Raw genomic sequence first — 23461 nt, forward strand, 5'->3', positions numbered from 1 at the left:
TACAAATCATCCAATGCTTAGCAATCTAATTTTTCATTTTCATACTAACTTCGTTGATGTCCTTTCCTTTGAATATTTCTTCGAACTTTCCATACACCATTGTATTTGGACTTCGTGCGAGAGCTACTACTGATGTAAGGAAGCTTTTCTATCTCATCAGTTGGAGATAAACTGTTAGTGGTCCATTTCTTAATAAAAGGCTCCATTACATCCAATAGCGGTGCACTCCCATCCCCTCTCACCAAATGCAACTTGTTTCCTCTCCTTATTTGCTCTGTTATATTTGCAACCACATGTGGTGGAGCATATACATTCAAGAACCGCTCTGAAGGATTTATACTGTGTATTAGTAAAAGCCCACAGATATCCTGACACTCGTATTTGTCAACCGTCTGTGAATATTGTATCAAGTTGGGGAAGCACCGGTTCTTCGTATCATATCTAAAGCTTGTTTGAGGTAAAAAGTCTTTTTTTATAGCGTAAACAGCCCAAACTTGTGACTCGAGTAACGCCAGCATGTTGTCAAAGTCAAATTTTTGCCCAATGTTCAAGGTCAAATGTGTCACTCCAGCAATAAATGCATCTTCCTCTAGCCCAACAGAGTAACTCAATTTGAGAGGACTCTTTTGCAATAACGGACTCTTGAAGTCAAAAGTTCTTGGCGATTGTTGATGAAAATACATTAAACTTTTCAAATTTCTGATTTTGGATGGAGCAACAGAATTTGCAGTGCTCGTTGATGTTACAGCAGGAAGATATTCCACTTCTTCGTATTGTAAACCATCAAGAAATGCATCGCTGTGATTGAACTCAGAAGAAAAGCTTTTCGTCAAAAGCGCCAAATTAGTTGGCTCGACAATATGTGAAATGCTTTGCAAAATCTCTTGTCCAAATCCTTTAATCCAACCTGGTGTATTGACAATCAAAGGGTAACCTTTTGCTGCATATTTATTTGATTCATATTCATCATATAGTTTCCGCACTATAGCAAGGTACCTTGAGGGAGCCTCGATAGGGCTTGTGTAGCCATAATATTGGGTACTAATCACATCACAGGCAGTGCTATCAAATGCTAATGAGCGGCTTTTCTTGAGACACAAAGATAAACAATATGGCGCCGAGTAGTCTGATTGCCCGGGATCAAGCTCCATATATACCACTGATTGTTCAGTTGATGAAAGCATGTAACTCAATAAGTTGGCACAGAGTGTTGATTTACCAGTGTTCTTCCCTCCTATGGCCATTAATTTGAACTTTTTACGTGCTCGAAGTTTTTGGTAATAAAAGGTCCATGAATTGTCAAGTTGTAACCCTCGTGTCGAATCACTAGATTCAAGAATTAGTTGAAATGAATAATTGGAGAAAGATATTGCACCAGTTAAATCAGCTCTGTCAATTGACATGGCCAAGCTGTTTCGACCAAAAGTCATGTTGGATGTGGATGGATAAGCGTGAATGATACCTTGTAAACCGGTATTGTAATTTAAAAGTTCAATGACTGCTGCATTTTGATCCTCTCCATCTCCATTTGCATTCCCTCGTCTACTTACGTTTCCATTTTTACTTGTATTTCCATTGATATCAACACAGCAATTGCTAATCACTGGTAAGGATTGGTACTGAAGCGCGGTCCAATTATATATACGCTGAGGACTTGCTTCTAATTTAATGCAGTTGTTAATCTTGACTTTTCCCGAAAGAACTTTGAACCTAAACTGCCCCCTGACTAGTATAGATTCCCAAGCGCGTAGAGTAACTTTGACACTGGAAGTGCAAAAGGCAAGATTTGTTTCGTCTGGTACAAAGTCTGATACTGTGATCAAGTGAAGTGGTGTCTCAAGTCTAGTACTTTCTTCAACAAGAGTGTAGGATGAAGCAGTTGAAGTTGATATTCCGTTCCAATCTTTTATGCCTCTGACTTTTATTTCGCTATTGTTGTTGTTGTCGTCGTCGTCGTCGTCGTCGTCGTCGTCGTCGTCGTCGTCGTTGATATCATCATCGGAGCTATCTTCGTATGCAAGACACTCATCATTGGTTTCATCCTCAGGTGAGTTTGTAGATATCGCATAAACAAAGCCCTGTTCTTTGATTGCAGCGTAAGCACTCATAGAATTAATCCAGCAAACTATTGATCAATTCCTATAGTGATATGGTCTTTAAATACCAATGAAAAAGTGGGATAACTCAAGACAACTCCAATACATATTTGAATACTAATTCGCTGATGACCTGCGCATTATACCGCCAGAAGAATGAGAGAAAAAAAAAACCGCCGCCTACTTGAAATCTATACAAAGGGGGAGGGGGGGGAGAGGAAGAAGAAAAAAAAAAAGTTTACACAGGATTGTAACAATTGCGAGGCATATACCACGTGACTTTTATTAACAGAACAAGGACTATTATATCTAGACTATTATATCTTGATTATTATATCTAGACTTAACTATCACCTATAATGCGATTCCAAGCAATTGGACAAGCGATTATATTGTGAGGTCTGAAAAAACATTCAAGGTATCATTTTGTGCCCCTTTATTTACAAGAAAGCAAAAATCAAACAAAAAAAATAATAAAAAAAAAAGAAAAAGAAATGCAAATAAATGGAACGTAGACAGGTGATCTAAGTTATTCAAATGAAATCTATAAAATCTATTATTAAATTTAGTTGAACTACTGAGTTGAGATGGCCAGCATTGCATAATCCAAATCAAGTTTGAGATATGGTTTCTTTTTCCTTTTATTTTTATTTTTATTTTCCTTTTTCTTTTTATTTTTATTTTCCTTTTTCTTTTTATTCTTATTTTTAATTTCAATTTTGCTATAGCTTTTCGTATCCTTATTCAATACGCGCAAATCTTTCTGGTTATAATCATTATTTGAAACAGTATATTGGTATTCAAAGTGAACTATTTCATTGCAAAATTAAAGAATACTTCGCGATAAAATAAAAAAAAACCTTGAACCTAATTTCCTAGTTGTCAGACCACTCTGAGACAGTTTTGTATATTATTCAGGGAAGTTAAAGCATTACTACTATATATAGTGCTCCTATAGTAATTGTATCGTGAAGACTGTAATTGTATCGTGAAGACTGTAATTGTGTTGTGAAGACTGTAATTGTGTTGTGAAGACTGTAATAATTGCTTTTGCTAGTACTTCTGTTGCTATTGTTATAATCCCATTTGTTTGCTAGTGTCAAAGTTTTCCTTTTTCTTTGAATATTCTTAGCAATTCATTTCAATTGATCCTCCTCTGCCTGTGAGATCTCTTTTGCCTCGCCTCCGATATTCTCAAGTAATTGTGTAATTACATCATCCAAGCTATCCCCAGGGGTATCATTTTTACCCACAACACTAATGGTATTCATTTTCAGCTCCATGTGCGGGTAGCTTCCTAGCTTGATAGTACCGTTTCCATATGTGGCATTACATTCTTGTTGAAGCTTTGTTAAAAATGGAGCAATCTGTGTCTCGCCTGATTTTGTAACTACATATCTGCGACTAAGCTTTAACGAAGTTACTCGATTTTGCAAGTGCTGCTTCATATCATTTAAGAGTCTAGTGAATAATTGCGGAACACCGGGCAAGACATAAACACGCTCGTCAATCTCAAGAATTGGGAACCAAAGACTATCGTCAAAGAATAAGTTGTTTGTGCTAATTTTGCACCCAGCTCTAGATGTGGGTAATGTTGCCATTCTGTAAAACGCACTTAATTGATCTTTATCCAATTTTGTCAAATAATCTCCGCGAAGAGACTTCATTCTCTCGACAACCTGGTCGTCAATCTTGTAATCCAACCCAAAATAATCCGCCAACACTTCATACGTTATATCGTCATGAGTGCTTCCTAACCCACCCGATGTGACAACAAAATCAAGATTATCCTGCTTCAACAATACATCCAAAGATTGTTTAATGTCAGCTTCATCGTCACCGCAAACAATTGTTCTCTTTAATGGGATCGATAATTGGTTGAAGCAGAAGCGAGCAAAATTGTACGAATTAGTATCGAGAATCTTTCCATTCAAAACCTCGTCTCCTATAATAAGGATTCCAGCATTTCTGATCTTTTTTGGTATTGAGCTCGATGCCATTTGTTTCTGTGTTCGGATCGTTGTGGAGAGGTAACGCCAACAGTGGTTGAATGGAAGCAGCATGCACCTGGTCGCAACTGTATCTTTTCTATTTTGATCTCTTTCCACTTCTTTTTCTCTCTCTCTCTCTCTCTCTCTCTTTTGCTCTTTCTCCACAGTCTGATATTTTTGTGGAACAATAAGATATAGTCTGCTTTGCTGCTGCTTGCAATCTTAGGAGAAAGGATTAATTGCAGTAGCGCACGTGACCAAAAGGCTTTATTCTATACCTTTTCCACCATTATAACATTTCATTTTATTTACTATAGCACGCCATTAGCATGTTTTTACGTATAAACGTATATAAGACGTAGTTGCTTTATAAACATGACTTTTTACTTCAGAATACCAATTGTCAGCTAGCTATGTCTCTTTTCGCGAGAAATATCAATCAAGTAAGGAATGAAACTCTACCTCTTGATAGAAAAGGAGAAAGAAAGAAAAAAAAAGTCCGGCCTAGTCTTTCTTTTTCGCCACCACTGTCGCTTCGCCTTTCCACACCCCCTTTGTGTCTTTCTCTCTCTCTCTCTCTCTCTCTCTCCCTTCCAAACACGCGGTCACACACACACACACACACACACACGTGAAATTGGAAAAGAAAAGTAATAAACCAAAACAAATAACGTAGTTTAGAGGTGTTCAATTGTGTTTCAGCATTGAAGAGAAACTGAATTAGCGGAATCCTTTTCCAGTTTCTAAAGTTTGGGGTAAAGAGAAGTATAGTATGTCTTTTTTTTAAACTTACAAATTTTGCAGCAAAATCCAACTAAAAATGTTGAAATTTACCTTAACTTATTTTTTTTCTTTAGGAGAAAAAAAAAGGCTTTAAATATTAAGTTCAGCAAAAAGCACCATCGAGAAGAAGAAATGAATATACTAGTTACAGTTTTCAAGAATCACAGCTTGCAAAGTATACCAAGAATGGAATGAAAATAGGAAGATATCTATGGCGCGCTAGTAAAAGCTAATATGTACGAAGAGAGAGAGAGAGAGAGAGAGACAGTTGGTAAATTGGTGCGTAAGTGGAAACGAGAGCTGAAACGATGATTCTAAAATCAAAATTTTGGCGTAGGAAAAAAGAATATTACATAAGTATTACATAATCTCTTTTTTAACACTCCCGATGACGGATTATGTGACAGAAGCACAGCCTAGTCGTACTTGAGATATCACAGTGCGTGATGAATAGATGCTATACAAATTACATACACTCACGCACATTAGCGAATTCCCTCAGAATCTTTTCAGCTTCTACAAACTGATTTGACAACAGCAGGCACTTTGGTTGGGATCAGGAGTTACACACGAAACTATTTAGTTCCTACATGCCAGCGATTCAATGTAAAAGATTTTTGTCATGAAATGTTATTGTAGGAAACATTGTGAGTCAATCGCTGTATTAACAAACTGTATATAGGAAATTGTTTTCTGTAATTTGTATTTTTATTTTTATTTTTATTTTTATTTTTTATTTTTTAAAAAAGGGAAAATCAAATTAAATAAAAAGAGCTGATATTTTGTGCACTCATACACGTCCTTTATCGTTTCACTTCTTTCTTTTTTTTACACCCTCACACTAGCACTCTCTCGTTGGATGGATAAAGAATAGGGAGAATCGATGGGACTATCTTGTGAGATTAATAATCAATCCACAGCTCCTTTTTCACATTATTTTCATTCCCTATTTCCAAATACTTGAACACCACTTTTTAGTTACCACAACCTTTCTTGTCTCCCACATTTGTACACCCTTCTCCTAAATACCATAAAAACAACCTTTATAAGGTAGAACAAGCTTAAACAGATTTTTTCTTCTTTTTTTTTTTTTTTTCAATCTTTTCTGAATTTTTTCCATATTCAACTTTTTCCATAGCCCGACCAATGGGAAATAGCCCGTCTAAAAATGAACCCCTACCGAAGTCATCATCATCATCATCATCAACAAATGAAGGAAACAGTGGCAGCAGCAGTGCTGCTAACGGAGGCAGTACCGACTTAGACCCAGATGATATAGCGCCTGCGCTATCTAATCTAAATATCAATACACTTCAAAATAATTATAGAAGTCGCCACGACTACAACTACAATAGCGACGGCAAGGTCCAAACGCTCCCACACAGTAGAGCGACGCCAAGTTCCGAGAAAAGTAAGCACGCAACATCACCTGCGATCAACATCGATTCCAGTTCTGTGTCATCCTCGAAAAAGGGATATTCAAATTTCAATCTCAAGAATGACGATTTATGGAGTAATGATGACGAAATCGTTGCACCTTCTACTAGGTGTAACTCTCAAAGCAAATCAAGGCTAAACGAAAGAGAAGAAGACGTTCTTTCAAGCTACGATATGGAGATTGGCATGTCCATGGCAGAATTGTTGAAAAGTCAACAACAACAACAACAACAGCAACAACAACAACAACAACAACATCATCAACAACACCACCACCACCACCATCACCACCACCAGCTGTACCAAAATCAACTTCAACATCAACAACAGCTAGATGCACCCTCGTCAGTCGAGTCGCTGGAACTTTCTGCATCGTCTCCTGCGTTCACCACTATGGGTCTAGACACGAAGGATTCTGATCTGCTATCGTCAATAAACTCTAGTCCAGGAGGGTCCAGCATTATCAATGCCAAGAACATTCCAGTCATGGATAGCCAAGATGGTCTTTTCTCAAAGTTGGACTCTATAGCCGAACACAGTCCATCCTTGGAAACTTCGCCTGAGCCAATAGTAAAATCAATCGACACTGGAAACTCTCATGCAAAAGTTGATGTCAAGCATGTAAAAAAGCTTTTGACAGGTAGATCATCGAGTTCGATATCCACTGCGACAATTGCCGACTCCCCACCTTTGCAGCCGAGTTCGAAAAAGTACGATGTAGACATTGACGGTATAATTGAGCGATTATTAGCCACCAAGAAACGCCATTCATCACGCAAGTCCAAATCTGTCTTAGACGTTGATACTAACGAAATTAAGTTTATTTTGGGCAAGAGCAGGCTGATATTTCTAGAACAACCATCATTATTGCGCTTGTCACCACCGGTAAAGATTGTTGGCGATATCCATGGTCAGTTTCATGACCTTGTTAGAATCTTTAATTGCTGTGGCTACCCACCACATTCAAATTACCTTTTCCTCGGGGACTATGTTGACCGAGGTGAAAAGTCATTGGAAACGATTTTGCTTCTTCTTTGCTACAAGATCAAGTATCCGGAAAATTTTTTTATGTTGAGAGGCAACCACGAGTCTGCCAACATCACAAAAATCTATGGCTTTTACGACGAGTGCAAGAGAAGATTGAAAGTGCCCAAATTGTGGAAAAGCTTTGTTGATGTATTCAATTCTTTGCCGATAGCTGCTACAATCAATGACAAGATCTTTTGTGTCCATGGAGGGCTTTCACCTGAAATGAACACATTCAAACAAATCGAAGACATCAAGAGGCCTACCGACGTTCCAGACAGAGGACTCTTGGCAGATTTATTGTGGTCAGATCCAGACGCTCTGGTGAAGAATTTTTCCTTGACAAACTGGCCCAAAAACGATCGTGGGGTATCCTACTGCTTTGGAAAACGACACGTTGACTATTTCTGTTCCAAATTCAAGCTCGACTTAATTGTGAGAGGACACATGGTTGTAGAGGACGGGTACGAATTTTTCAACAAGCGAAAATTAGTCACTGTTTTCAGCGCTCCAAATTATTGCGGAGAGTTCAACAATTTTGGGGCGATTATGAGTGTCGATCAGAGTTTATACTGTTCTTTTGAGTTGATTAAACCATCCTAAAACCGATAACTATTTTCATTTTTTTCCATCATGTTTTTTTTTATCCCCTTTCTTCCCTCCCTCTTTTTGTTTATTTATTAATACGTGAGTTTGATGATTAATGACAAAAACAGTGTTTGATTTATTTACATAATCGTTTACACATAGATACATATATATACATATATATACATATATATACATATATATGTATATCCTTTAGTTTATCCACCTTGGTAATATAATATATTTGCTTTTACATGTTTCATGAGCATTATCGTAGTTACATGTTTTCTTCATGTGTTATTCTTCTTTTGGTCCTTCTTTTTTTTTTTTTTGCTTAATACAGTTGTCAAGCCTTTAAGTTTGTTTGTGAATTTACTGAAACGAAATAAGTAGTACAAGGCCATGCAGATGATGATATTGAAAAAAATGTACGCAAAGAAGAACCCCACGTTTCTCCATCTGTATGAAAACTTGACACCAATAGTTGACAAATATTGGTCAGCGTTATTGAATTGACAGTAGCCGCAATTGGATGTAGCATTGGGGTCTTGAAGATACCCACCAGCACGTTTCAAAAAATCTCCCGCAAACTCTGCACATGTTTGTCCCGAAGGTGGGTCAAAAAACGCAAGTTCCTTATCACTGCAACGTATAGTCCTCCCGTGCAAAAACGACGAGACCAAGTTTTGAATAAAATAGGTGTATGGCGAGACTTTGTTCATAAAAGTCCAGAATCCAGGCATCAACTGGACGGGTTGAACAACGCCACTGAATGCAACAATGAACGTATAAAGGAAGGAGACGAGGACGGCTGCACTCTCCAAATCTGGGGCAATGTACAACACCATCAAACCAAACGAAACAGCAAACCCTTGCAAAAAAATGCCATGTGTAAAGTAAAACATACCTGAATGTGCTGCCAGTGTATCGACTTGAGTAGGAAAGTAAAGTGAAACAAACATAATGGCTGCACCTATCATCAAGTAAGGCATCTCATTCAAAATCTGGCAAAGAATCATCAATGACCAGTGGTATGTGTTTGACAATTTCTCTCGAACTTCAAACAAATCACGACCTCCAATTGCCTTTTCTTGAATTTGATTAATCACTGGCGCTGACACAACAACTGATAAAAAAGCACAAAACATACCATTTTGAGCTCCAGTCTTTGTATGTTTCAATCCAAAGAATGTAAAGCCAATAAACAAGCCAGATATTGTCATAAGAAAAATTTTGGCCATTATATAATCAGGGTCACGATAGAATGTTAAAGCATTACGATTAGCGACCCACCGAAATTGGTACCAATAGGGCATGGCATACCTGTGACTTAGTTCTATTTCTTGTTCCTTAGTCAAGTCAGATGGTTTACTTTTCAAGCTTTCAACCAACTCATCTCTCTTTTTATCAGCAGCAAGTCTTTCCGGCGAGTTTGACCAAATGTCAAACCAGTCATCCGTAGTAGCAGCAGTCGCACCAGCCCCAATCGCTTCAAGTATATATTCCGCTGGATTTTCACTATCTTGGCACTTTCTTGCTCCGTTTCTTTCAAAATAGTCCAAAATGGTTCTAGACCTCTCTCCAATGTCGCCAAAGTAAACAGTCTGACCCCCCTTTCTCAACAATAATAATCTATCAAATTCTTCAAATAATGTTGCTGAAGGTTGGTGGATAGTACACAAAATAGATTGTCCGGCATTGGCCAATTCACGCAATAACTTAACAATGGCCCATGCTGATTGAGAGTCCAACCCCGAGGTTGGCTCATCAAGGAAAAGCAACAATGATGGTTTAGCTACCAATTCGACACCGATTGACAATTTTTTTCTTTGCTCAACATTCAACCCGTTACCGGATCTTCCAACAATAGCATCCGCATAAGTGCTCATGTCCAAAACATCAATGATCTTTTCCACATAATCTAACTTTTCCTTATCACTTACACCCTTGGGGCGTCTTAACCTAGCTGCAAATTGCAATGATTCTCTCACTGTAACTTCAGATACATGAATATCTTGTTGCTGCACATACCCTGTACGTCTGCTGAATGACGAATCTAATGGTTTCCCGTTTACTAACATGTCACCAGTAACAACTCCAAAATCAATTCTTTGTGCCAAAGTATTCAACAAAGTGGTCTTCCCAGCACCTGATTCACCCATTAATGCAGTCAATGTACCCGGAATACAGTAGCCACTCACATTGTCCAATAATTTACGCTGTTTACCATCATATGGAATTACATAATCAACATCCTTCCAAATGAAAATATCCTTTACCTTCAACTCATCATCACCAAGATCAACTTTAACCTCACGGTCATCCAAACCCTCCATTGCAGGGCCCTCTTCAATATCCCCTTCGCCCTTCTTTGCTGCCAAAATAATCTTATCAGGAACTTTGCCTCTCAAAAACAAAAGCTTGTCACCGCCACCGGTGATTGGCTTGATGTACTCAGTTCCCAACGATGTAATTGCCAAAAAAAATGCCAAAAACCCAATAAGAATGCCCAAGTTTCTCCAAACATGTGTGAATCTATACGTGTACGCTATTCTCAAGTAGTCATCTCCCAATACCCAGTTTTGCCCCGCAACTGAACCGATAAAAGTACACACTTGTTCTCCAGCTGACAAATTCTCATATCCAGGACCAGAAGGTGTAAGATATTGACCAGTACAGGGCATACGGCGGCCATGGAATTCGGATGCGATAATTGCTTCAAATGCATACAACACTGGGTTGATGTATGAAATCCATTCAAACCATGGATGCATAGATGGTCTTTGAATCATATACGATGAATACATCAATGAGGCTAGAACAAGAACACCACCCAAAGCATTTGCACCAGCAACCGATTTGTTTATAGCAGCAACGGCTTGGAACAAAGAGCCCATAGTCATATGTAGCAACACAACAAACAAAAAGCAAATAAAAAACTTGCCAGCTTCTCTTGCCAAGTTTGACAAAAAGTACAAAATTATGACAAAGAAGATGTTGATAAGAATACTGATTGGAATCGAGGTGACAAAGTTGGAAAGCGAATCTGCCGAAGGATGGTACATTGAATAGTTTTTTTGTTTCATCAAAATGGGTCTACTAGCAAAAGACGCAGAGATTTCTGCCAACCCCATCAAGGACATGAACAACACAGCAAAGAAAATGACACCACCTCTCGAAAAAGCACCCGAGACATCATCTGGAGTATTGTAGTAAAGCGAACCAGCAACAAATGCTTGGGAAACACCGGCTCCCATAAGTGTTACTGTATACGCCTTATCACCCCATATTCTTTGCACACTTCTCTTTGCACATAGCTTGAGTTGTTGGAGATACGATATTGTAAATGGTGAAGATTGTCTTGCACCTTTCATTTTTTCTTGTTGAACTGAATGGTAGTATTCCTTGCGAACTTCATCAACATCGATTGAGTTATTGAACTCGTCAATCTCATCTAACAAAAGTTTGTACTCTTCCGAGCGGAGCCAGTAACTTTCAAACTCCTCGGCAGTCTGTGGAACTTTGTTTTCCCATCCAGGCTTTGCAAATCGTCCGATAGGGTCTGTTAATGCAGTCAAAAACTCTGCAGTCGTTTGTCGTGGCGGACATTGCCAACCCATTTTTTCAAAAAACTTTTTGGCTTTGTTTGCTGGACCAAAGTAGATTTGGCGACCGTGGTAAAGCACTGTTACTTTATCAAAACACTCGTAAATGTTTTCACCAGCTTGGTAGATAGAGACAAAAGATGTTGTTTTTAAAATCTTTGTTGATGTCTTGATAGCTTGAGCAAACTCCAATGCGGTTGAGGCATCCAACCCTCTAGTTGCATTATCCCAGCAATAAATGGTACCATTACAGGCCAATGCCTCGGCAATGGAAACTCTTTTCCTCTCACCACCAGAAACACCCCTAACAAAATCATTACCAACTTTTGTGTGATACGTATGCCTTAATCCAAATACAGTGGCCAAGATTTCCTTTTTTGCTTGCACAAACTGTTCTCTAGACACACCATCAATTCTCACATTTGGTGTTTTACATCCAATAGCAAACGACAAGGTTTGGTCAACAGTCAAGTGAGGAAAATGGACATCCAACTCCGGGTTGTAAACCAAATCATTTTTGAAATGTTTGATCATCTCCTTTTGTGACAATCCGTCGTATCTAATATCACCTTCGACACCTTTATAGAGGTCATGATCGGTTCCACTGATACTTTTCAAAAAGGTTGTGCAACCAGCACCCGGTCTACCCAAAACCAAAACCATCTCCCCTGGTTTTGCACAACCATTCAATTTGTGCAAAATTTTCTTGTTTGGAGTTCTTGCCTTTGAAACTATCTGTTGTATACCTCCAATGGGACCTTTTAATAAATCAAGACATGTTGGGACAACTGCAAACGATTCATCAGTACCATATGTGCACAAATCTTTAAATGTGATACCACTGCTTCTCAAGACAATGCCTTGTTTCTTGGCAAAGTAAACAAAGTTTGACAATATCCTCATCAAATTGAACTCATCCAATTTTAGTTCAAACCCCCCATCCTTATTAGAAACTTGTCTTGAGATTTCGCGAGATATGGAGTCCAATGCACCAGCACCTTCTTTTTGTGATAATGCTGTGATTGTCCTTACGAGATGAAGGCGTCTGCTTTCTTCATCATTGTCATTGTAATCAGCTTGAAATTGCGAGTGACTCTCATATCTCGAAAGCTTTTCTGCTTCGAGTTTCTCTTTCTGGTCTTGATGATGGTGACCGGTATACTCGGCAATTGACGAATTAGTTGAACTCGACTCGTCCACGATCATACTTGAATTGTGTCGTAACTATTGAGTTTTTTTTTTTTTTTTTTGTTTTCCCTTCGCTTAATGCGTGATTACTCGAGCAAAGTAAGCAGGAGTGAAGAAAACAAGAAAAACACAATAATCTAAATCTACTTGTCCAACAGCTCTGAATCCTTAGTAGATATAGGTTTGGTTGTTGATTTGATGATTTGATGATACAAAGAGTCTCTGAGTTTCCCTTTTTCTTTTGTGAGATGAAATTTCAGTAGACAATAATTGAGCCACTATAGTTGAGGTAAAAGTCTGAATTGATGTACCACCCAAAGAAAGGAAGTTGTGTGAAAAAGAGGGAGGTTGAAAAGAATTCTGGCCGTATGTCGAATACATATTTATATAAATATCAATCTATCAATTTGTATATATATATATATATATATAATATATATATAATATAATATAATATAATATAATGTAGTACATGTAGCTACCGATGGTTAGGCTCTAGCTGTTTACATCTTCTACTTTTCATGAGCAACACAGGAAAGGAAGGACAGAAAAACAATAATTCTCAGGTGACACAAAAAGTAGGGGGGAGGGGGCAATATAAGGCTGTTATTGTGGTTTTTTTTTCGTTGCAGTAGGGTAGCAGCAGCAGCAGCAGCAGCAGCAGCAGCTACTATTTGCCACTGGAGGTGATATAGCTACTTCCGTACTTTTTATCTCCGCTCCGTATCTCCCAGCCACCGCGCCGCAATCTATTCGTAGTTTGCAAGAGATGAAAAAGTAACAGGTATAGTGTAAAGAATAAAAGATGAACAATTTATAATCTCGCAGTACCAACGGGAAGGTCGATATACTGGGATAGAAAAGCAATTGTTACTTCATGCTGTTCTATTTTTATATCTTTTAATCTCTTGGCTAACCCAGCACTGTCAAGGTTTGTTGCTGGCCCACTTCATTTTACCGTTTCAAACCTCCCTTACTTTTCAGGATAGTTCCAATCATTTCAAGGTATATTCGAATGGTCATGACTAGTTTGACGCCAGAATGTTGAATTTTTACCTAAGCAAGGAAATGCGAAGGAATCAACGAGAGGACCCGCTGACTTTGTACATTAGATCTAGTTCTGCAGTGTTTAGTGTGCACTTTTGATTAAATAACAAATGGCTGAAAGTTTTTCTTTTGGTGTGATTCTCATAGTTAGTGAGTATTACAAGCCTAAACTTAAACGTACTTCCTCTCTATCCAATATTGTAAAGTAGTGCATGAAAGATTCAACATATTAGACCTTGTCAATTTTTTGTTGTGCAGCTGGCAGTTGATGCATTACCAAGTAAATGAAGCTATATATTATCAGTTAACTATTGAATGGCTCCCTTCTCAATCAAGTACTGAATATCTTGATGTCTACATTTTATCATCTTATCAACAACAACAACAACAACAACAACAACAACAACAACAATAACAACAACAATAACTTCATCAACATTGCCAAGTTCTCTATCTTCTTTCAGTTCATTTTTCTTTTTTTGTTCTTGTTATGTATTTTTTTTTGGGCCAAAAGAATATTTGCGGAGATAACACATATACCTGAGCAGTAACGGATGTAACTAAAATCCGTAAGGCCAAGGCTGTATCAGTTGAAAAGATCCACTACCATTTTGCCTCGCTTTATGTTCCAGCACTTTGCACAACAGTGTCTAATTCGATGGTAGACAACAAGTAGCTAAAAAAAATGCCACGGAGAATGTCATGGGGCTAGAAAGCTACTCAAAAGTGAATGTCGAAGAAGTTAATCATCCTGAACTTTCCGTGCCAAGAAATACTTTCCACATTATAACCGAAGGAAAAAAAAAAAACTGGAAAATGTTCAACAAACCTTCAAAATAATTGTTGCCTTTCAGAAGTAAATGTTCATTTAGACAATCATAACTCAATCACTCGTCTCATCAAAACCTATCAAACGAACAACTGGGTGAAATATCAAGCAAAGATTGTTCTTAAGATTTGTAGGAGCTATAAATCAAAAAGGCCGTCACCGCTTTTTTTATTTTATTTTTTTTTTTATTTTTCTCAATATCGGCAATTTTGTTCTCTCTTGCTCGCTCTTTCTCTCTTTCTTATCCCCCCCGCCCCTTTTGAGTGGAAGTGCCAGGAGTAGAGTAAAATATTTGCTGCAAATTTTAAAAACTACAGAACACATATAATGTCCAAAAAAGAAAAAAAGAAAAAGAGATAACACAAGAAAAGCATCCAAAAACATTAAGCCAAAAAACATCCATTTGACTTGTTTATGAAACGGTTTGACGTCACTTCCTTGTTTATTCGCATGCATGCATGCTTGCAAAGTTAATTGAGATTACAATCAAAATCTACATTTGCTTCATTTTATTTACTCTTTTCTATCACCTACTGAACCAAAAATAAAACAATAAAAAGAGTACATTCTTCAGAGTCAACTTCTGTTTTTTTTTTTTTCTTTTTTCACAAATAGAAGCATCTCTAGGTGCACACAATTGACTCGGATCAACATATATATATATATATTTTCTATAATTGAAGACTTAATCATCGCTATGTTTTCTTTTGAAGCGTGGCGACGGCTGGCTTAACAAACGGCTTCCGTTTGCACTGCTAGGAACCAACTGGACAGCCTTTGATGGGTTGACTTTGTGGTCACAAGCGACAACCCTTTTGCCATTAGCACCACCTTTCACTGACATGTATTGCTCATTACCGGCATTATCAAGCTCCACATCACAATCATCACAGGCTTCTCCACCTTCGTCTCCAAGTTCGTCTTCCACCAGATCACTGCCGTACAGGTCATCGTCATTATCGTCACCATCGCCATTTTCATTGTCGGACTCGCCAAAGTGAAAGTCACTATCAGAACAATCTATCTCATCTCCACTGGAATTGACAATATTCTGAGCGCCACTTTCAGTGGTTGATTTATTTCTATGTATTTCTTCTGTTTCTTGCACATAATGTACAAGATGCTTACCACCTCCCGTGTCTTCAGTTTCACAACCACTAGTTCTTTCCGCATTACCAAAATCCCTTGAATCATGCAGAGTGTTTTTACCCATCAATTCAATCAACTGGAAATAATACAATTCCAAAACGTCTTTTGAATATGCGATATAATTCTTCAACATACCCGTCGACTTGTCAACTTCTTGCTTGCCAGGTATGCATCTCCAATCTACTCTATTCAAGAAATCAAGTTCAAGACAGTTGAGTTCACCCAAGGCAACACCACCAACTTTGGCATAATGGTCGTTTGTATAAAAGAAATCTTCAAGCGATTTTTGGGCAATCATGGTGGCAACAAGTAAAAACCTATGCACAGTCCATGAGTTTAAAGTGAAGAACGGCTGGTATTGGTGCGAGAGCAAGTCTATATAGTAGATTGTAGTTAACAAAATAGTGGGGTTAAAGTTGTTAAATTTTGTTAATCTAGTCAAATAGGTAAATGTAGATATTGCTGGTGGGGTACGCGAATGGTATCTGGTCAACAAATTATTGGCTGGTTGATGATTTTGATGATGAAGTTGTTGTTGTTGTTGTTGTTGTTGTTGTTGTTGTTGTTGTTGTTGTTGTTGTGAAGAATAAGAATTAGCGGAAGAGGAGAGATTTGTTGAGGTTGAGGAGGAAGTTGCAACCGGAGGGTTGGATATCGACGCTGGTACGGATTTATCATTCAAGGTAATGAGTGACTGTAACATCCTCGAGATAAGGATTATTAAATGATCAATTGGGCAATCTGAAAACACTCTAGGTAATCGTTGAGTTATAATGGTATCTTCCACACTCTGCCTCGCTTTTACCAAAGTCTCTCCCGTCCTTTGTTGTTGTTGTTGTTGCTGTTGTTGTTGCTGCTGCTGTTTTTTTGGGAGGGGATGTGCATCATTTTGCCATTTTCCCAGATTACTTTTTTTGATGAGCGTGGGTTCATATGCAGAAGTAGTTTGCGACTTTGCATCTAGTTTAGATTGCAGTTTTGGAACTTGAAACTCATAGGATCGTACTTGAGGATTAGTGAAGCTGGGACGGCGTGCCTTGTTCAAGTATTTGTTGTAAACTTCTATTGACCTTACTTTTCTCTGTCTGTCTATTGATTCAAAATATAATTGTTTGTCATTCAAAGTTGTTTTGATATTGGGCGACTGGAGATACTGCAGTAAAAACTCATCGTCGATACTGCTCTTGATAAAAAGCGATGTTCTCGGGATACTCGTGACTCTCTTAATGTCGTTGTTCGTGCAGTGGTCACTACTCTTGGGGTTACTAAAATTATAAAGCTCTTCAAGATTATCTCGTCGTTTCGCATTTGCAGTGCATTTGCTATATCTCATTGTTGTGCTGGGGCTGGTGGATATCGGGGGCGAGTTTGCATAAAGCGTTCTATTAAACGGCGAATGTGATGTTGCAATGTAGTTTCCGGGACTAGGTGAAGATCTTGTTGAGGTAGTTGAAGTTGTTGACATCTTCTCTATTCTGTGGAAACTGTGTGCTATACCATCTCTTACTATGCTATTATGATTAGTGTTCTTACTCTTACTATTGTTGTTGTTGTTGTTGTTGTTGTTGGGGTTTAAGTTTGACTTTGTTTTGGGAATGTACCGATCGGCAGAATGGTGGTGAATATAAGTTATAGAAAATGTTGTTCCTGATGCCGTGGCTGAAGATGGCGACGATGGTAAACTATTTGGCGGAGACTTTAAAGGTCGAAGTAAGGTCATGAACTGGTTTATACTTTTTTTTTTTGCTTCTTTTTTTTTTTTACTTTTGACAGACACGCACACACACAGACACGCACACACTTTCTTTGTCTCTCTTTCTCTTTAACTCACACACACTCAGATATTCTTTTTCTCTTTCTTTTCCTTCACAGAGGTTACTCAATCTGTTCCTACCTTTATAACAGCCAAGTGTGAGCTGCTCGTAAATACTTGAACGAAATGAAGGAAAGGGTTGAGCAGTTCACACGATATTACAACAAGGAAATACTACCCAAAAGGACACTTTCTTGTTCTTGTGATAAATCCAGGAAAATCAGAAAAAGAAAAACTTCTTGTAAAAAAAAAAAAATGTGTGCTCTTTCTATATTCAAAACTGATATGCCAATACAGTGCTAACAATCTGTTGACCCTATATCCATATGCACATAAATATATAAATACATAAATATATATTTGTATATATTTATAGACCGCCTATACAAGAACATTTCTTATCAGAAAAGAGGTTACATTTCCTGTGGCTCCTAACATAGGTGTGGGGTGGGTAAGTCTTCGTGTGTTATGCCTCCTAGAGTTGAGCAGTATTCATAAGCTTCTTTAAATTAACACACATACACATACATACATACATAGACGGCCACACGTGGTGATGGTGGTGGTGGTGATTTTTTATTAAATTATTTTTTTATTTTTTTATCTTTTTTATCTTTTTTTTTTATGTTTTTTTTGGGGGGGGGGCAACATTCTTCCACCACCATTTGGTACCATCAATTTCGAGTTCTCGATCTTGAAGATGATTAATCATCTTGAATCGTAAAGACTAAATACTCCTTCAAATAATACATTTAAAAAGGAGGTCAAATGAAGGGGAGAGTAGAGAGAGAAAGAGGAAAGTGAGTTGGAGTGGGGGGGGGATGGGTGCTAGTAACAAAGTTAACACGAGATAAGATGGAAGGGTGGATGCAATTTATATCGGTATCTTGAGCTACTTTCTTTGTTCTTGTGTTGTTTTTGCACTTATAGCCACAGGCACCTTCCTTGTTTTCTTTTCCCCTTAACAAATACGTATTTGTTACACAAAATACCCTAGTAGATAGTATGCGTAGTACACGTGGCGCACGTGGGAAAGAGAGAGAAGAAATTGAATACAGATTACCATATTGTTTATGACCACTCCAAAGTGTCTAAAAGGCATTCTTGCTAAGAGTTGCTTCAATCTGAGTGAATCGAATAAAAGCGGCGACGAATATATATATATGTATATATATATATATGTGTGTATAAATATGTATATATTATGATATATAATTGCCAAAGTATCAGTACTTGTATTTCGATTCTTTTTTTCTTTTCCTTCCCTCATCCCGTGCCTCCCATCCGCCACTTTCAATACATTCCATTTCATCGTATTGGATTTCACCACACATTCCTCATAATTCGGTGAGAGAGAAAAAGTAATTGTGGGAAAACAAAAGTGAAGAAAAAGTGGCTAGCGTTTTACTTTCCCGAACCCCCCCCCCCCCCCCCCCCCCACCGTTCTTGGAGCTAGTATTGTCATTCCTTGCGAATTCAATGGTATTTTGAAATGTCGAGGCTTTTCCAGACATTTGAAACAGTATTTCATCACCGAGTAGCCACCCACACAACCACATCAATGCTGCGCTGTGCACATTTTGCGTATGTAAAATTTTGTAGTTGAGTTAGATGGCTATATCGATTAACAAAATAACAAAAGTCTATGCTAATAAACTCATTCTCCCACACACTATACTACAGACCAATATAATACGAACCTTTTGCTAATTTTTTTCTCTAATTTTATCTTTTTTTTTCTTTCTTATCCTTTTTTTTTTTTTATTTTTTTTATGTCTCTTTCTTTTCTTGATTGATCAAAATCATTGAGTAGTCAACAAGGATTATCAATGTGTGAGGAAAAGGAAAAAGATGACTTAAATGACAAGACATCTTATACACTTTGGAAGCAGAAGATTAAAAAGAGCACAAGAGAGAAGGAAGAAACACTTTCGCTACTTACCCGGTTCTCAAGCGGCGAATGTTTTTCAGTCTAGCGTCGTGCAAGCTCCGCAAAAACATAAACAAAGAATGTGAAGAATCGAGATCAACAGAAAAATGAAAAAAAAAAAACACAACAATAACAAGCATGATTACAATGATTGCTTGAGAAGGAAAGCAAATTCCAAATTCCAAATTTCAAACTACATTTCCAAACTCCAAAAAAAAAGCAAAAAAGCAAAAAAGAAAAAAAGAAGAAGTATTAGTGTTAACACCATTAAATACAATCACGACAACAACTTTACTGCTAAGATTTTTTTTGTCTAAACTCATTCATAATGGATCATTTGCAACCAGGTACGTTATTTAAAGAGAGAGAAAGAAAACACACACATACACACATACACAAGAGGATGGGAGATATAATTAATAGGGGTGGGCGAGTGAGTGAGTGAGTGAGTGAGTGCCCGAATGGGTTAAAATATCCTATTTCTTTATCTGTGAATTTTCTTCAATTTTTTTTTTCTGCATTCAGTCCAGGATGGATGTTTCTTGGAATAATGAATTTGTCGATACTAACATTTGCCTCCTTTATTTTTAAAAGATTGGGTTCCAGCATCAGCAACGAAGGCACAATTGAGAAACGTACTCAATAAACATAACGTAGTATACCCTAGTAATGCCAAAAAGACAGATCTCGTTGAAATTTTTGAAGAGAAAGTAAGACCGAATGCTTCGAAATGGTTAGCAGAGTATAATACAAGGGTTACAAACTCACACGACCAAGGGTTCCTCAATGCCCAGGACAGCGGTCTGAAACTGACAATACAAAAGAATGCTGAAGGTGAGTTTAGTCGCCTGTCCAGCACTGATGACCCAAGCGATACTAGCTCTGTGATGGATCAAAATGCAAAGGTTACAAAGAAGAAAAGAAATACGAAAAGAACAGTATCCAGAGAGACCAAGGTATTAACGGACGATCTTTACCTGAAAAGAGTTCCTAGCGGTGGTGCGAAGAAATTGGAAGAAGAGTTGAGAAATTCTCCAACGACCAATGATAAGGGCGGAGATAGCATTGGAAGCAACGCAAAATCAAAAAAGAACGATTTGAAAATATATTCAAAGCTGGAAGAGATGGAGGTCAAACCAGATACAACCGATATGAAGTCGGCCAACCACAGCGATTACTCGATCGACAGCGATTATTCAGCAAGCGACTCAAAAGCAGGTCTGAGTTTCAGCAACGACAATGTATTTCAGACAAGGAAAAGAGACTTAAGTAAGAAAAAGAGAAAGCGCACTAATGACTTTGAATCAGAAACTAAGAGCCCTAAAGTTAAAGTTGCTAAAACACACAAATCCCCGGAGCCCAATTCCAAGAGTAGCTCTCAAAACACATCACAAATCATTTCGAAGCAAAGATCTCCAAACAAGTCGATATTTGAGGATAGTGATTCCGAGATTTTCGAATATTCGGTTATTACCAAAGATGATTTAAACAAGTTAAAAAGCTCCCCAAAAGTAAAACACAATGATGGGAAAGATCATGAAACATCAAAGGCAACACTTGATCTGGAAGCAAATTCGCAGACTTTGGAAACGCCCGTAGACCTGAAGTATGCTGAGTCTATCACTGGCGTTGATACTAGAATTGGAGCTGCTGATGAAACAGATACCAACGTCAATACTAAAGTGATGGAAGCCCAGTATTCTCCAGTAATTGATCATGATTTTGCAAATCTGTTGGGTATTACCATTCAGGGCCTGGAACCCACAATCAAATTAGAAACGGAACCCTTCAGGGCGAGTACGACCAAGGATGAGTCAGTCGACAGTGCAAGGCTTTACTCATCCGAGTTTAAACAAAGAACGCTGCTGCCACACGTATCTCAGACTCCGCTGAAAACCGAGACGGAATATCTGTCCTCTCATTCCTCTAAACACAACGGATTGAACACTCCAAAACATGGGTCCCCCTTTCCCACTTCACAAACAAAGGTGAGAGGTGTATCATCTTCATCTTCCTCATCATTGTCAAAAGGAAAGAAACAGTCAAGTGATATATCTACTACAATGCTGAAAAAGACACCATCAACAGAAAGTGCCAAATACAGCACATCCACTGAATCCAAAGCATTGAACAATAGCGCTGGCAGGAAAATAAAAAGAAGAATCGTCACTCCGATATCTGTAAATGATTTACCAAGACGTCCAAGGACTGCTCTTACTAAATCTGCGCTCACCCCGAAACCAAGATTAATTTCGATTTCCTCTAATCAATACTTCCTGGATGATGAGGACGAAGAAGAAGAAGAAGAAGAAGAAGAAGAAGAAGAAGAAGAAGAAGAAAACAAAAAGGGAGAGGATGAAGGAATGGGTGAACAGGAGTTGACTGACGTGGGAAGTAAGATAATAAAAGCTCCAAAAGAGTCTGCTCATAACAAGGACGGCCACAAAGGATGGAAGCCAATCAGTATTACCAGTGCGTTATTTACGTTTGTTTCTTATTCGTTGGTTGTCTTTTTGGCCATGTTCGGATATTGGTACCACGAGCAAAAGTATTTGGTTGGATATTGTGGCCTGGAAGTATACCAACCTACATTAAGTAATGCTGAAAGTGTTTCTTTGAATCAAGCTGGAAAATTTTTGGATGATCATTGTAAGCCAAACTGTATTCCATGTCCATCACATGCACGTTGCTTTCCAAACTTAGAACTCGCATGCTACGAGGATTTTGTTGAGTACAAGCCATGGTATGACTTTATTATACCAGGTCGAAAGAAATGTGTTTCTGACACAATGAAAGCCGAGAAGTTGGAGATTATGATAGATGTGGCTTTGGACTTGTTACGAACTAAGAATGCACAGGTGTCCTGTGGCAAGGGCAACGATGACGAGGAGAGTGGTATCTCGTTAACTATTTTGCATGACTTGTTGTTATCCATGAAGGCTCCATATATTACAATTGAGGAGTTTGAAGAGCTCTGGATAAAATCAGTAGCCGAATTGGAGAAGGAACCAGAGGTGATTGTAAGGCAAGTACGAACATAATTTTCATTTTTTATTATTTTTTTTTTATTATTTTTGATTCATACACAACCACGAGCCCTCAACTATTTTCCCTAGTCTCTTTTCAATGCGGTTGAGTAGATGACAAGCCTAAGAGTGCAGGGTAAGAGGAATATGGGGTTTTGAATCCATTTCATGAACTTTATTACTAACAAATTTATTTTTCCCTCATTTTTTTTTTAGTCAAGAATTACAAGTATTTCAGATACAAGATCCTCTGTTGGCGTTGACAACACGGAGACCGCGGTACAAAAGGCAAACAAGATTTTTCGATCAACGTCCTTATCAAACATTAGCTTGAAGTGCCAGTTGAAAAATGGACTTGTTGGGAATGTTACCGAGTATAAATTACCCATTTTTATAATTTTGGCCGTAGTTATCGGGTTTAAAGTTTTACAGTACAAATATAGGAATCACCAGCTCCAATTGGTCAAGATCGATATCATATACCAAGAAGTAATCAACAAATTGGTGACGCAATTGAAGGTTTCGAAAAATGATCCTAGAGTCAAGCCATATGTTGGATCAAATCAGTTGAGGGATCTTATATTGAGCAACGAACATAATTTGGGAGAGAGGATGAGGCTATGGAATATAGTCAGTGATAAAGTTGACAACAACACAAACATTGTCACAAATATTGTGGAAGAGTATGGCGAGATCATGAAGGTTTGGCAATGGATCAATGAGATTGATTTAGATGTTTTGTGAATGTCCTCAAATGCGTTGAATCGGTTTTATAAAGACATTTTGGCAGAGACGTATTGTCTCATTGCCATTGTACTCTATCTATATATAGTGCTTATTTTCAGTTCACACGCAATCTTACTCTGTCATAGATACAAGTTTTATTTTCTTAAACTAGTGTTATTAAGACTTAAGGTTAATTAATCACCATATGTTTCTTCCTTGATTCTTTT

General features: G+C 37.9%; 6 protein-coding genes across 6 annotated transcripts; 2 read left to right on the forward strand and 4 right to left on the reverse strand. All coding sequences in view use genetic code 12, as the record gives it.

Moving 5' to 3' along the window:
* Positions 1–44: 44 nt before the first annotated feature.
* On the reverse strand, positions 45–2108 carry GRC3 (Polynucleotide 5'-hydroxyl-kinase grc3; the record flags this gene model as incomplete). Its single annotated transcript, XM_001524063.2, has 1 exon — positions 45–2108. The coding sequence occupies one exon, from the start codon at positions 2106–2108 to the stop codon at positions 45–47; it is 2064 nt and encodes a 687-aa protein (XP_001524113.2).
* A 1124-nt stretch (positions 2109–3232) lies between these two features.
* Positions 3233–4096, reverse strand: PVL30_005664 (uncharacterized protein; the record flags this gene model as incomplete). The annotated part of the gene is made up of 1 exon (XM_001524064.2): positions 3233–4096. The coding sequence occupies one exon, from the start codon at positions 4094–4096 to the stop codon at positions 3233–3235; it is 864 nt and encodes a 287-aa protein (XP_001524114.2).
* A 1920-nt stretch (positions 4097–6016) lies between these two features.
* PVL30_005665 (uncharacterized protein) lies at positions 6017–7936 on the forward strand (the record flags this gene model as incomplete). The annotated part of the gene is made up of 1 exon (XM_001524065.2): positions 6017–7936. The coding sequence occupies one exon, from the start codon at positions 6017–6019 to the stop codon at positions 7934–7936; it is 1920 nt and encodes a 639-aa protein (XP_001524115.2).
* A 275-nt stretch (positions 7937–8211) lies between these two features.
* Positions 8212–12732, reverse strand: SNQ2_2 (ATP-binding cassette transporter snq2; the record flags this gene model as incomplete). Its single annotated transcript, XM_001524067.2, has 1 exon — positions 8212–12732. The coding sequence occupies one exon, from the start codon at positions 12730–12732 to the stop codon at positions 8212–8214; it is 4521 nt and encodes a 1506-aa protein (XP_001524117.2).
* A 2543-nt stretch (positions 12733–15275) lies between these two features.
* PHO80 (Pho80p cyclin) lies at positions 15276–17459 on the reverse strand (the record flags this gene model as incomplete). Its single annotated transcript, XM_001524069.2, has 1 exon — positions 15276–17459. The coding sequence occupies one exon, from the start codon at positions 17457–17459 to the stop codon at positions 15276–15278; it is 2184 nt and encodes a 727-aa protein (XP_001524119.2).
* A 2351-nt stretch (positions 17460–19810) lies between these two features.
* SRC1 (inner nuclear membrane protein enriched at telomere/subtelomere region) lies at positions 19811–23252 on the forward strand (the record flags this gene model as incomplete). The annotated part of the gene is made up of 3 exons (XM_001524070.2): positions 19811–19829; positions 20077–22511; positions 22725–23252. The coding sequence occupies 3 exons, from the start codon at positions 19811–19813 to the stop codon at positions 23250–23252; spliced, it is 2982 nt and encodes a 993-aa protein (XP_001524120.2).
* Between the last annotated feature and the right edge of the window lie 209 nt (positions 23253–23461).

The sequence above is a fragment of the Lodderomyces elongisporus genome, chromosome 8 (genome assembly GCF_030384665.1).
Source record: "Lodderomyces elongisporus chromosome 8, complete sequence".
Classification (NCBI taxonomy): domain Eukaryota; kingdom Fungi; phylum Ascomycota; class Pichiomycetes; order Serinales; family Debaryomycetaceae; genus Lodderomyces; species Lodderomyces elongisporus.